Source organism: Acanthopagrus latus, chromosome 7 (assembly GCF_904848185.1).
Source record: "Acanthopagrus latus isolate v.2019 chromosome 7, fAcaLat1.1, whole genome shotgun sequence".
Taxonomy (NCBI): Eukaryota; Metazoa; Chordata; class Actinopteri; order Spariformes; family Sparidae; genus Acanthopagrus; species Acanthopagrus latus.
In genome coordinates, this window is record NC_051045.1 from 3,489,827 (window position 1) to 3,504,034 (window position 14,208).

General features: G+C 41.8%; 2 protein-coding genes and 1 long non-coding RNA gene across 4 annotated transcripts; all 3 read left to right on the plus strand.

Annotated features, from left to right (window-relative positions):
- The first annotated feature begins 154 nt into the window (after nucleotides 1-154).
- On the plus strand, nucleotides 155-1,065 carry LOC119022694. Its single transcript, XR_005076043.1, has 2 exons — nucleotides 155-355; nucleotides 798-1,065. It is a non-coding gene; the product is annotated as an uncharacterized LOC119022694 (long non-coding RNA).
- Nucleotides 1,066-3,252: 2,187 nt separating this feature from the next.
- On the plus strand, nucleotides 3,253-5,859 carry hsd17b10 (hydroxysteroid (17-beta) dehydrogenase 10). Its single transcript, XM_037103875.1, has 6 exons — nucleotides 3,253-3,409; nucleotides 3,990-4,154; nucleotides 4,704-4,868; nucleotides 4,966-5,094; nucleotides 5,192-5,300; nucleotides 5,386-5,859. Exons 1-6 carry the CDS (start codon nucleotides 3,386-3,388, stop codon nucleotides 5,574-5,576), a joined length of 783 nt encoding a protein of 260 aa, XP_036959770.1. The 5' UTR covers nucleotides 3,253-3,385; the 3' UTR covers nucleotides 5,577-5,859.
- An 849-nt stretch (nucleotides 5,860-6,708) lies between these two features.
- On the plus strand, nucleotides 6,709-13,766 carry si:dkey-190g6.2 (coenzyme Q-binding protein COQ10 homolog A, mitochondrial). Of its 2 annotated transcripts, XM_037104888.1 has the most exons (6): nucleotides 7,180-7,316; nucleotides 8,919-9,068; nucleotides 9,168-9,360; nucleotides 9,517-9,618; nucleotides 10,736-10,914; nucleotides 11,156-13,766. In XM_037104888.1, the coding sequence occupies exons 1-5, from the start codon at nucleotides 7,180-7,182 to the stop codon at nucleotides 10,901-10,903; spliced, it is 750 nt and encodes a 249-aa protein (XP_036960783.1). In that variant the 3' UTR covers nucleotides 10,904-10,914; nucleotides 11,156-13,766. The 2 variants fall into 2 exon arrangements, with proteins under 2 accessions (XP_036960782.1, XP_036960783.1); XM_037104887.1 differs by having other exon boundaries at nucleotides 6,709-7,316; nucleotides 10,736-13,679.
- Nucleotides 13,767-14,208: the final 442 nt, after the last annotated feature.

Sequence of the window (14,208 nt, forward strand, 5' to 3'; positions counted from 1 at the left end):
ATGTATTATAACGGGGGCGACTTTCAAACTGTATAAATCTGTTTTGTTGAAGTACTGAGGCAGATGAACGAGGACACCCCGCACTCAACACCCGTGGAAGAGACACCCCGGTGATACGAGCGTGACGTAGCGAGGCCTCGTTCGGGGGGCGGTCACGTGATTTTTGGCGTGGTGAAGCGAGGCATCGAAACATCTTGCTGCGATACTTTTGCTTTGAAAGGTCGATACTGGCTGCGAGTAGACCGCTTCGACTGGAACATCCCCGCCGTGTGTACAGGTACAGACGACGCTCACGGCAGCGGGCCCGGGCGGACGTGCGGGGCGGCGGATGTGACAGCAGCCGCCGGACTGAGAGGTCGGGAACCGCCAATTCCAGCTAGTTGTCAGCTAGCTTGTTAACACTGTTGGCTAGCTGGCTAGCTGACTTCCAAGGCAGACTGTTGGTGCTGCAGTGAGAGGCTAAATGAACCACCTCGCAACAGCAGCAGCTAGTTTTCCTCATTTCTCATTCAGTAGATGGCGTCGTAATGTCAGCAGGGGCTTATTTGGCTAAACTTAGCAGCTAATGGTAACTAGCTTGAGATGGTGCTCAGGTTAGCCTGTTAGCCTCACCTGATTTAGGAAACAAGCTATCAGCAGAAAATGTTAGCGGTCGCTCAGTGAAAGCTGTTGGTTCATTTTATTTGCGTTGGAGGTGAAGCCAGCTCGTCATGTCCTGCTCCTTTTATAGTATGTGTTTGTTCCTAAGGTATTCTTTTTATAGTGAGTGTATTATTTTTTTTCTTTTTTGTTCTCAGGAGCTCGTTTGGCACCGAAGACCCTCCTCAAGGACAGGAAGACTGCTGAGAAGTAGACTACATCAAATTCTGAGGATTGGTCACATTTTCTCTCACATCTCATTCTTTCTCTCTCGTCCTTGTCAGAAATGATTCATCGTACACTTAGTGCAAATGAGCACCATAACAGGAAGATATTCATTTGATGTTGTGCAGTCAGCTTTTAAAATGTAGAAGAGTGAAGACCTAAATGATCTGGACTCCAGAGAAGAGAAGGGGAGCTGTGGGATGAGGTAGTAGTTTGTATAGTTTTAGGATCACACCAGATCTGGGAGATAACTATACAGCCTACTGTCTTTCTCACGGCAACCAAACCATCACCTTCATCAGCCTGTCTACATCTTGCATTCAGTTGCCACGGTGACTGAAGCCTCTGTTGCCGTTGGTGACCAACAGTGCTCCAAATTTACATCATGAATGTTGGATCCTTTTCGCTGGTTATATTCTGTATCATGCCGTCCTGGTGTGTTCCTGGCTGTTCACAAATTGGACACCTGTCTCATTAATGATCTGACTAATATTCAGTCTTTCTTCTTGATTCATTTTTTTTTTCTTCAGCTATTGAAGGAGAATTATCTGTTTCAAACATGGCAGAAATATGCACTAAAATACAAGCAAATGCAACATTTTTTAATCTTATTTCTTATTAAAACTGCTGCTCAGTTGAAAACGTTTAAAATCAAGATTCAGTTTCACTGTAGAATGGAAAAAAATGAATTACAGTTGTGTTTCTATGGTGTGCTGAGGCAGATGTGTCTGTAGCTGTGCTGTGGTGAGGTAGTAAGTTGTGTTGTTGTGGGGTGTGGGATATTTCAACCCCTATTTTGGAGATACAACTATACAACTTACTGCCTTCCATAATGTGGCAACGTAATGCGCTTTGTTCCAGCCTCTCCGCTTTGTGCCGGCATCCTTTTGAAAGCCCTCGTTGGAGGTAAGGTTGTACTGGTTTATATTTTCTGTGAAAAATTGTGTATTGTGTTGTTAAATGTTGGCTCATTTGTCCTCTGCTGTTTTTTTTATTTTTGCTTTTAAGAAATTAACGGAAACTGCTCACAAATAGACGCTTTGAGATGCTTATTTTGTCCAATCAACACTCACAAAACTGCAAAATATTCAGATTGAAGTGATTATTAATCAGAGAAAAGCAGCACAAGAGAATGACTGGAGTGTTCGAGTGACACCATTATTCATCTGATTTTTTTGTTGGATGACTAATCATTGCACCTCTGGGTTTTGGAATCATTTTATCAAGACATAAAGGACAGTTAAACGGATACTAAGAGTAATTATTATAATACTTGAGATTTAGCAGGTTTACTGTTTATTTATTTTTTCTCTGTTGTCCTTGAAAGAAGGTAAAAGGTGTGTGAGAAAGATCAGTGAATATTTTAAATGTTGCATTTCTCCATCCACTTGAAAATAAAGGATACATATTGTGAAAGGGTACATCTGATTCATGTGCTTGGCTTAATGTTATATTGGGATGTTTAATTTGTGATCTTTTGCCTGAATGTTGTGTGAAATCTGTACCAGTGTTTTAAACTAAAGGTCATTCATCATCAAAACTGTACATAAACTGACAGTTTTTCAGCTGTTCTTGTTAAAGTGTTGAATCTGACCTGTAAACTGGCCTCCTAAGAGCTCCTGAAGCATCAGTTGGTCGCCTGAGCTGACCTTGGTGATCTGCAGGGCCGCTCTGATTGGACAACACCCTCATACTTGTGCTGCAAATCAGTCGATAGCAGGAGGGGGCGTTCCCCGAAACGCTCGGCCATTGGTCAAAACGGACCGAAATGGGTGTGGCTTAGATTCAGTGCTCGGAGAGGAGAAATATTGACAGAGCTCTCACTCTGTTTTTTTCTTGGGGCTTTTACAAAATGTTGCCTTATTTTTCTCAACAAATAATATTTTAAGGAATTTGCGTTTAGAGACAGCTTAACTGACATACCAGTTATAACTCAACACGATTTACAGGTTTAGAATATAGAATGAAATAGAAGAACTATATGGGAAGGCCAATTAAAGTAATTATTAGGAAATGCTATTCTGTAAAATAAGTATAGTGAGCTCTTTTTTTTTTTTTTAAAGATATAGTGATAAATCACATTTAGACTTGAATGGGAGTTTATATTTAATACATTGAAAATAGGCATTTTCAACTACATCCAAGAATCGTAGAATGAGAAAGTTTTCAGGCTTTTGGTTGACAAAAATAATAACAAGGGCAGTAAACGTAGAGAAAAATCAAGTAAAGTCCGTTTAGTTAACAAAGCAAAGTGTCACGAATGATAATACTTCACAATCTGTACAACACATCACATGTAACTCAAATGAGGATCCCTAATGTAAACAATTACAGTCGGAAAATGTTTCTAAAACATAGTTTGGAGTCACGACCTACACTCCGCTCCAACAGGCGGCAGTAATGCGCCATTTTGTTAATTCCCCACCGCCAAATACAAGTCGCGAAGAAGATGTAAAAGGTGACTCCTCTGTCAGATACACGATCTTTGTGCGCGACGTCACGGCCGTATCCCCGAACCAACATGGCGAACATTCGATGTGTCAAGGTGAGGAACGCGAAAGATAAACCTGTCGCTGCTGCACGCTGCGTCACTTCTGTCGTCCACTCTGACGGAGTGTGACGCCTGAGACTTTAAACTAACGCGTGTTGATGTTTTTCCTTCCTGTTGGTTTGTTTTCCTTGTAGTTCAGAAGTTTCATTGTGTCGCTGTTAGCTAACATGTTGGGATCAATGGGGTCCCACACACACACACAGAGCGCCCTCAGCCGTGTGCTTGGTAACCTGGAGACTAACATGTTAACACGTTTAAAGGGTTAGTCCACCTAAATCATAAACATGCTGTAGTTTGTTTCTCACATGTTGTGCTTCATGACCGAGCAGGTAGTTTTGGCTTCATTCACTCTGGTTCTAAGATTTCCCTCTCTGACGTCTGATACAGTGGAGGTCAATGGAAGCTCACTCCTCTTTAATCAGAGCAGTTTTAATCTCTCCTTCCACTCATCGTCCTCAGTGACCCATGTTTGCTCCTTCTTTTGTTTTTATTGTTTTTCTTTATTTCCTGCACTGCCCTCCTCCCCCTGCTCCGTCCCTGTCTGTCCATGTGTGTGTGTGTGTGTGTTGAGTAGGGTATGGTCGGCCTGGTGACAGGCGGTGCGTCTGGCCTGGGCCGGGCCACTGTGGAGCGCCTGGTGCAGAACGGAGCGGCTGCTGTGATCCTGGACCTTCCCTCCTCTGATGGAGCCGCTCTGGCAGCCAGCCTCGGCGACCGATGTGCCTTCGCTCCTGCAGATGTGAGTCCAGTAGAACTTGCCGGACACAGTTGATTTGGCCTTTCAGCACAGATCAATCGCTATAACTTCCCAGCAGACCACCTGTAATCATTCTGCTACTGTAGTTCATGTCAGTAACAGACTGTTCAGTTGAATTACACACACGACAAAATTTAACATTTCATTTCATCATAAGCACAATTTTTTTTTTTAAAAACTCCAACACTTTTCATGATAATATTGTTATTGTGAATTTGTTTGGCCACGATAATCGAGCAGTAAAAATGTGATGCATCTCCTTCCTTCCTGCACAGCACACAGCCAAGTGTTAATGCCATTTATTAGTTTAAAACATGGACTCAGCCTGGAAACCGTAGCTCTGATGTTATCATGTGCTGGTGTTCAGCAGCAGTACTCTCCGTTTAGCTGATGGCACTCTCACATCTCCCAGTACTATTGATAATAATTGGATGTGAACTCTCTTCTGTCCCCTCATTCATTATTTATATGTGGCCTTAAGAATCTCTATCATGTGAGTTTGACGTCTAAAGCGCTCTGGTCTGTTTCTAGGTGACATCAGAGGCAGATGTGCAGTCGGCAGTGTCGCTGGCCAGAGAGAAGTTTGGGAAGCTGGACCTGGCTGTTAACTGTGCCGGCATCGCTGTCGCCGTTAAAACCTACAATGCAAAGAAGGACATCCCTCACAGCCTGGAGGACTTCCAGCGTGTCATCAATGTAAGATAGAGAAGCAGGCACGTGCAGTAAGAAGATAAATACCACTCGCGGTTTGTTAGACTTTTATATCTGACTCCTCTTTGTGTGTTTTCTGCAGGTGAACATCGCAGGAACCTTTAATGTGATTCGTCTCGCTGTGGGTGCGATGGGGAAGAACGAGCCCGACGCAGACGGACACAGAGGCTGCATCATTAACACAGCCAGCGTGGCAGCGTTCGATGGACAGGTCGTTTGATACAAACACAAGACGAGACACACAAACGAAACCACTCATTGATCGCTCTGTTTATCAGCTGTTCTTCTCTCCGTTTTCTTTTCTCCAGGTCGGCCAAGCAGCGTATTCAGCTTCCAAAGGTGGCATCGTTGGAATGACCCTCCCCATAGCACGAGATCTGGCGCCCATGGGCATCAGAGTCATCACAATAGCTCCCGGTGAGTGTGCACAGATAAACAGGCTTTTCTGCGTCTGTATATGTGCCGTGACATTAGCATCTGATCCTCTTCTTTCTTCCTCCAGGTCTGTTTTCCACTCCCCTCCTGGCTGGTCTTCCAGAGAAGGTGCGCTCTTTCCTCGCCCGCCAGGTGCCCTTCCCCTCACGCCTGGGAGACCCCGCTGAGTTTGCCCACATGGTGACATCACTGGCCGAGAACCCCATGGTTAACGGCGAGGTCATCAGGCTGGACGGAGCCATCCGCATGCAGCCCTGAGACCGATGACGTGCACGTTTCTTTGTGTGTGTGTGTGTGTGTGTCCACGTTAACAAAAGGCATTGATCATCCAGTTAAGAGAACACTTTTATCCATGTCTGATTGTGTGCCTGGTGTACATATGATGTAGAAAGCTGCATACAGTAAACACACACTGTACTGGAACCATTTAATGTGAGAATATGCATCATTCAGAGCATTGCAGTACTTTGAACTCCACTTTGGTTGTTTTGTAAACTAATTCAGATAATAATAAACCTCTTATGTTTGATTATCTGCTTCATTACGGATGTTTTTTTGTGTGAAGACCCAGAAAGCTGAAGAATTTTATGTGATCATCGTGTCTTTTAAATCATGTGGATCATACATGTCATTTTAGAAAAAGTCCTTTCTTTCTATCTTTCTTTTGTTCTTTCATTCTTTCTTTCCATCTCAAACTTTCTGCAGTGATGCTGTACAATTCATTTGTCTATTTACAAATTTTCAATACTTTCACATTAGGATTTGAAATCTTAGGCAGTGATTATTACCAGGCGTTACAGATCGCCAAAATCAAAATCGAAATGGAATAAAACACAAATGCCAGTGTCAGACACAAACAAGGAAAAAATGTAAAGAAGTCACTACTGCTAATAAAATAGATTCATAAATAAAAAGTAGGGGGAGGGGTGGTAGCTATCTTTGTCTTAATGGAGGGGAGCTAAATCTCAAAATGCACACTGAAAGGAATGGTAGCTTTTATCTTTATAGAAATGGTTTAAAATGTGCATTTGTACAGTGAACAATGTAAAAAAAAATTTAAATTAAACAAATTAAGATATGAAATATCTGTGTCTACATCATACAAACGAAATAAAATATAATAAAAATAAACAATAAAATAAATATTTTTTTTAACTGCAGTGACCCTCCTGACCAGCAGGGGGCAGCAGTCTAAGTCACAGCCGTTTAACTACATTGAGAGCTGTTTATCAGAAGACAGGAACTGTGAACGATGCAAAAACATAAATATGGATTAAATAAAAATGTAATAAAATAGAAATAAAACAAATAAACTCTCTTTAAAAAAAAACAAAAAAAAAACAAAAAAAACTGCAGTGACCCTCCTGACCAGCAGGGGGCCGCAGTCCGCCTCACAGCCGTTTGTCTACCCGGAGCGCTGGTTGTCAGAAGAAAGGGACAGTTTGTCCCACCGGCGTTTTATTTAGCAGCAGAAGGTCGTCCGCAGCTTTGCGGTATTTGACAGCACTGAAAACCGAAACTAGCCCTAAAAAAAACCCCAAAGTAATTTCTGTTGCGGGGCTGGTGGTCGAGACGCGGAGTGATGTGAGTATTGCCGGTAAAACAGAGGGACGCGGCTGAACGTCGCGTTTGGTCCGGGGTCGTTATGAAACCGTGTTAGCTAACGTTAGCCGTTGCTAGTCGTTAGCTACGCTGACAAGCGGCGGTGACGGTAGCCAGCTAGCCAGCGAATGCTAAGTGAATTCCGGCACGGCAGCATTTTAGCTTCGAATTAATATACCCGCATCGAAGCAGGCTGTTTGGACCCCAGTTCCCACTTCCCGGTCTTGGACCCAGGATCCTCCATACAGTGGCTGGTTTGATGGCAGCCACGGCGAGCGCCCGGCGGCTCCCTATGGGTGTGCGGACGTTCAGTGACTTTCTCCAGATCGCCACTGTGGGCTCCCCTCGGTCGTGTCGTACGGTAGTTCAGAGAGGATGCCAGCGACAGAACATCAGGTGAGACCTTCATGGAGACCCTGGAGTCTATTATTATAACGACACACACACACACACACACACACATATATATACAGCTAGACCTTCAGTGCAGAGTGACAGTATGTCTCGTTTTGGACCGAGCGGTTCGGAGCTGAAAGGTTACAAGCTAACATGTTTATGTTTTCCTTATCACGGAAGTGTGACGGTTCTCCATAAAGACAGGAACTGTGATATTTTGATACCCTGTTAGTTGGTGTCACAGCCTGGACATTGTTGTTTATAATTAGTACAAGAAGCAGACACTGACACGTCAGAGATACTAATGACAATATCCAATAAGCTGTACAGCTTGATCAATACTGGCCTATATTGATAAGGCGTTTGAAAGATTACAAGTACAGAGACTTTCCACTTACGGTTGTTTTTCCCTGGATTAATTGGCAGATTAATTTTCTCGCTATGGTTATCAAACACTTGTGACAAAGACATGTAATAGTGGGGTTTCTTGTCTTAAAGGACACATTATTATAATATTGATAATATAATTATCTTTCTCTGCCTTACAGTTTCAATGCATATCGTGCAACATATCCACCAATACTGACATGTCATTGATTGGCCAGTACTGATGATAATATTGGCCAACTGATATATCAGACGGCTTTAATCATAAGATAGTTTGTTGTTTTTCTTTAATCAAAAGAAAACACATGAGTTTTATTATAACCTGACAGAGGAAATACCATCATGTTTCTTCTTAAACAGTGCCCATAATCATATAGTCATGAAAAATGACTGAAGAATGCTGGACCAGTACTGTTAAAGCTTATATTGATTAAGGCTTCAACAATGAATTACTTCATTATTGATTAATCTGTTGGTGTCATGACTGATCTGTTTTATATGTGATGACACCAAATGCACAGTGTGTACTCATGTTGTTACTCAACACTGAGGAGAGGAAATGTACTTTTTTTTTTAAATTCAAAGATTACTACAACAAGGCTATAACATGTTTAGGACACTCAGCGTTTCTTGGCTTGTAGCTCTTCACACATTATCACATGTTTTTTTTGAAATATTTAGTTTTACTTTCTCTTTAGGTTGGGTGTTTTAAAAATAATGCGTCACTGGCTGCTGGAGAGAAGAGAGCGTGAGGCTGCTAGTAGTGCATCAGTACTGCAGGAAATTAATATTAAAACCATGTCAGATATACAATATCAATATATCAGGATCTGACTACACAAATCTGTAACAGGAACAATAATTACTGAAAGTCTCTATAAAAGTTAGACGCAGACGCTCATATCATGACACTGTTTTAAGGTAATATTTCTCATCCATGTCCTCAATAAGCAATGATGGATTTTTCTGATCACACGTGTTATTCACTAGTTACAATACCGGTCACGTACCGGAACAACTGGTCCAACTCAGAAAACACCAGCACACTCGCCTCACAGAGGCCTTCCATCACCTCCTGGTCCGCTGTTCTTTGTCTGCTCTTTGACGTTAGCAGCTGGAACATGGTGCTGCTTTTTATTTACTGTTGTCGACTCTGTGGCAGGTTGAATCTTTCCAGAATGCGGCTCACAGGACATTTCCTCTTTTACCTTTTAGACACTTGTCATCATGTGGCATTTTGATGACAAGAACTCCCAGAGTGCTTTGCCTTCAAGACTGGGACACAATGACGGCCGTTCCTCAGAGCAGAAACTTCATCAGTCTCACCAACAAAAGGAAGGAGTACTCCGAGCGTAGGATCATTGGGTAATTAATTCTTCATTACAGCTAGTGATAACTCAACCTTTTGAATTTATGTTGTTTTATTTTCAAAGTCCTTAATATATACAACGCTTGCTGTCGTAGGTTTTCTATGCAGGAGATGTACGATGTGGTGGCCAACGTCGACGACTACAAGCACTTTGTTCCCTGGTGTAAGAAGTCCGTGACCATCATGAAGAGAGCAGGCCACTCTAAAGCCCAGCTGGAAGTGGGATTCCCTCCGGTGGTGGAGAGATACACGTCTATGATCACTTGTGTCCGGCCTCATCTAGTTAAAGTAAGTGCTGCTGGAGTCTGTGTGTCCTGTGACTGAAGATGATCTGTGTGTGTCGATACTGCCGCAGTTTAGATAAGAAACACCAACACAAGTTTTTGTTGGAGCGAGTGAATTTTTCATTTGTAATCCCAGATTTTCTCTTTTTGGTGATTGTAGGCCGTGTGTACAGACGGTAAGCTCTTCAACCACCTGGAGACGATATGGCGCTTTAGTCCTGGCATTCCTGGTTACCCTCGCACCTGCACCGTAGACTTTTCTGTAAGTATCCTGCAGCCTGCGTCCTGTGGTGATTTATCAGATGTGTGTCAGACTCTTGATGTTCTTTTTGTAATAATCAACCCCTAAAGAGTGGAAGAGAGACACTCCCAAAATATCTTGTTAAAAAAGATCAGGTTTATGCTCGTGTGGAGAAGTTAATGGACTAATATTGGTAATATTTTTACCAAACCAACCAGTTAGTCTTCATCCTTGAAGTTAAAGGTGCATTCTGGTTTTTCTACCTTTTGAGTAAAGGTCACGTAGCTGAAATTTTCAAGATATTTGCGTCTTTCTTCTGCACAGACAGACCAGTTTACTTCAGGGGCCGTCTGGCCTGCAGTGAAATACTTTAAACGATGGTGAGAACCTCAGTTGTAGTGGGAGGTTTTCCTTTCTTAAGCGGCATTAATGAGCTCGTTCCACACCTAAAACAAACAAACTTGGACAAGCAACATAAAGGATAAATGTGTGCTTCATCATCTCAAGCATAGTCATTTTCAGTTTTACTGGAGAAAAGACTTTACTGATGAAGAACGCCTGTTGTCTTGACAGACAGCTGGACTAGGACCGCCTCCCACTGAGCTGATGAGCCACTCACACACACAGATAGAGAAAACACTTGCTGGCTTTCTGCGAAATTCAATAACACTCCAGAATGTGTACAGCAAATATAAGAAAGCAGCAGAGAGTGTAAAAACATTCAGTTGTGGTTCTACGAGCTGCGATGTGAGGGACTATTTCTGGACTTCCTGGAGCTTCGGCTCTGCAGTGACAACACATCAGGAAGTCACTGTGCCAAGAAATGTTTCTAGATATTAACCTTTGTTACCTTTCAGACGGAGCCAGGCGACTTGTTTCCTCTTGTTTTCAGTCATTGCGCTAACATATAATAACCATCTTCATCTTCTGTAGTTCACTTCATAGATACGTTACAGACATGAGAGTGATGGTGATGTTCTCATCTAATCCACAGCTAGAAAACAATTGAGATGAATCTTCCAAAATGTCTGAACTTTTCCTATTCATGCAGTTGTAACCAGCCTCTGTTGTTGCCGTGTTTGATGACTCGTCTGCCTCTCCGTCACTAACCAGATGATTATCTCTGTGTCTTTAACAGATTTCCTTCGAGTTCCGCTCTTTGCTGCACTCCCAGTTAGCCACCATGTTCTTCGACGAGGTTGTAAAGCAGAACGTCGCCGCGTTCGAGCGGCGGGCCTGTAAGCTCTACGGCCCAGAGACTCGAATCCCTCGAGAGCTGATGTTTCACGAGGTGCATCAGACGTGATCCCGGCACCTGTACGTCCTCCTCTGGCCTTAAACCTCACCAACCTTTATTCCCCCTTTTATCCTCACCAAACCTGCATGATGCTGCTTAGTCACCCGTCACTTCAAGTCTCCACCGCCACACCTGAAGCTGTTGGAGACATCCAACTCTTGTAAGCATTGTGTTGGAACTCTTGCTAATCATCTCCTCCTCCTCCTCCTCCTCCTCCTCCTCCTCGTGTCGTCTGTCCTCCCTCTGTCTACCTCCACTCAGGGATCCTTCTGTCAGCTGAAGGGACCCGTCACTGCTCTTGCTCCATGGCCGTTACAAGCTGTATTTATGTGAACGAAACAGTAAACCATTGCAACATCACGTCACCAGTGGTAGAGAGTCGACTTTTATTTAAAACGAACAGCAAAGTGACACTAAAACAACAAAAAAAAATCCTTTATACCAATAAAAAGGTGCAGACTTTTGCTCTCAACTGGGATCAAGTCTAATAGTCCACTGCGACCTGAAGGCCTCTCGCCACGCGGACACGTTGTCTTGTTTTTGATTTTTTGTTTTAGTTCAGTTCAGCTCTTGGATCAGCTGATTATACTGTATTAGAAAAGCTCATTCTTTGCCTTTTTTTTTCTTTTTATCATTGCCCTTTTATTTCAGATGGAAGTTTTAATATATATTTTTTTGACAGAGTAGTGAACTTGGTGCAAAACAATAATTCATTTCATCCTTTTTAATTTCTACCATCGGAGTTTAAATGCACATTTTTACTGTTTTTATTTGGGTTTCAGATTAAATGTGCCATGTTTGAGAAGTTGTCGCAGTATCACTGAAGTATTTGAAGGGAAAACATTTTTTAAAAAAGGTCATTTCTTCTTTAGCTAACTGTGCCCTCGATTGGCTGTGAGGGTTTTTTTGGGGGGAACGTGAACTTTAACTCGGCTGTTGTTGTTGCTGTGAGAATTGTGTTTTCGGACAGTGAGACTTGGCCTGCCAATTTTTGACGATGCTTTATTTTACAGTCCAGCACTCGTAACAAAAACACTTTGCACAAAAACAAGAAAAAAAGGGGGGGCGACTGAATGAATCCACGGACCTGCTGGAGAAAAAACTGTGAAATAACAAGAAACAACAAAAATGTCACAGATCAGACAGAAAGATCTGGATCGTTAAAGGATCATTCAGATTATCTCTGCTTGTAATTATGGAAAATGTATTGATAGTAATCTGACTGCTGCAGTGATAGAAGCGCTTCTGTAACAGGTTATATTAAAAGTTTTCCTGCTCTGCTTTGTTTTTACGCGACGGTCGGTCCTGCGTCTCGCACCTCCTGCTGGGCTGTAGAATAAAACATCATCCATCATTTATCATCGTCTGTCGCTTTCATGCTGATTTTTATTTGGGATGTTTTCTGCTTTTATTTATGAACATGATGATGCATGAATGTATTAATTAAAAAAAAAAAAAATAGAGGCAAATATAGTCAACAACATTTCCAAGTGTGTATGTGTTGCGTTGTTGGGGCATGACTACGTTTAGTTTGGATTTATATTTTAATGTCGAAGAAGCTCGTCGCTTTACTCCATCATGAAGTCCACAGATTGTGTTTTTCCATTTTTAGCGGTGACTGATTCGGAGTCACCAGAGGTTGGTGGAAGACACGAAAGGCATTTTTAAACATTTCTACTCGCTCAAAGCACCAAACTCCGATTAAACCGGGTCATATTTTTTGCCTGCAAGTTGACGTGGTTTGTTTTCTTCTGTTGTTGATCATCTATGCATGAGGAATGTTTTGTTAAATCAGAATGGGTCTGTGAGTCGCTGTTCTGTAAAGAAACGATCGCAGTTTAACTTATTAAAAGGATCATTGAAGCGAGTGTTACATCCTGAAGCGTTGATGATGCAGATTAAAGGATAAGTTCACCCAGAAATAAGAAATTCAGTCGTCATCTCCTCGTCCAGATGCTGATGGGAACATCAGGGGAAGTTTTGCAGTCAACAAAACATTTCTGGAGCTTCACAGTAAAACAGCGTTGCATAGTTCTAATCAACTGAAGTAGCTGGAGACTTGTTTTAAAATGTACAAAATAAAGAAGCCTAAAATGTAGTCAGAGTCTCCAGAAGCCTCGAGATCCAATATTAATTTAGACAGACGTTATTTACATGTTTTTTTTAACAATAGCTGTAGCTGCTAAGCTAAAAGCACGAGCTAGACTGTGTGTCAAGGGTGTAAATATTTTTTTTTTTCCACATAATTTCGGGACTTCTGCAGACGTAGATTACGCTGCACGGGCTGTACGGTGCAATTTTATGTGTTTTATTTTTACGTTTTAAACCGTGTCTCCGCGAAATGCTCCAGAAATGTTTTGAGGACCACGAAACTTCACCTCCAACTTCCCATCAGCACTGCGTTGAGGAGACGAGGACTGAATATTCATTTGTGGGTGAATTTGCCCCCTTTTAAGTTTATTTGTGACCATGTTGGATTTTTAGCGTCTTCCCCCTCAAGTTCAGAGAAGTTTTGTTTTCAGTATGTTTCATCAAGTTTCACCAAGTTTCATCATCACAGCTGCCAATTCTGTGTCACAAAGAGACGACATAATAAATAACATAAACCCAAGAAATATTAAAGAGGGCTTTATAGAATCGTCACACTTTGTCACAGTACAGGTGAATAAATACACTTTGGTCCGGCCTGGTTTGTATATAAGGCAGGAGACACACTACTCTGACCGACTGAAGAGTTGCTACAGTACGATAGAATATTTTGCCGTCGTCTTGCAGTCCAGTCACTTCACAGTGCAAGCTCAGATGTATCTTTGTAAATACTGTGGTTGTGTTTCAGAAGCTTTGTTATTTAAATAAAAAAAAGCAGGAGGAATCTTCGTCTGTGTGCAGTTTCTATTTTTTCTTTCTTTTTTTTTTAAGACCACATGTTCCGGCATTAGTTCATTTTGAGGAGCTGTTTTTCTTCCACAACACGTCTTCTGTCAGACGAGTAGAAAGAAAATGACCAAAATGAACATTTAGATGCTCTTGTGTGAATATTTAAACACATTATTAGATATTTTTTTACCCTCTTCACCTTTTAAAACCCACTTGTACAAAGGCCGTTTCCTCTCAAAGAGATTTTTCTGATACCACAAGACAGAAATCTTCATCTCAGTCACACAAAACTTCATTTTAACTCTATTTTTATTCCTATTCCTAGTTGAAAGGTTTTTATTTTACAGAATTTTCATATTCACATTTCTGTCCGAGACAAGTTTAAAACTTTGATTTACATATTTAAACATCTCCAAAACTTGCAGTTGAAAATAAAA

Excerpts from the sequence above, each read along its gene's own strand:
- si:dkey-190g6.2 (XM_037104887.1), top strand. The coding sequence starts at position 7,180 with ATGGCAGCCACGGCGAGCGCCCGGCGGCTCCCTATGGGTGTGCGGACG. Across the intron at positions 7,317-8,918 it reads TGCCAGCGACAGAACATCAG|ACACTTGTCATCATGTGGCA; the intron begins GTGAGACCTTCA and ends TTTACCTTTTAG. Across the intron at positions 9,619-10,735 it reads CCTGCACCGTAGACTTTTCT|ATTTCCTTCGAGTTCCGCTC; the intron begins GTAAGTATCCTG and ends TGTCTTTAACAG.
- hsd17b10 (XM_037103875.1), top strand. The coding sequence starts at position 3,386 with ATGGCGAACATTCGATGTGTCAAG. Across the intron at positions 3,410-3,989 it reads CGAACATTCGATGTGTCAAG|GGTATGGTCGGCCTGGTGAC; the intron begins GTGAGGAACGCG and ends TGTGTTGAGTAG. Across the intron at positions 4,155-4,703 it reads GTGCCTTCGCTCCTGCAGAT|GTGACATCAGAGGCAGATGT; the intron begins GTGAGTCCAGTA and ends GTCTGTTTCTAG.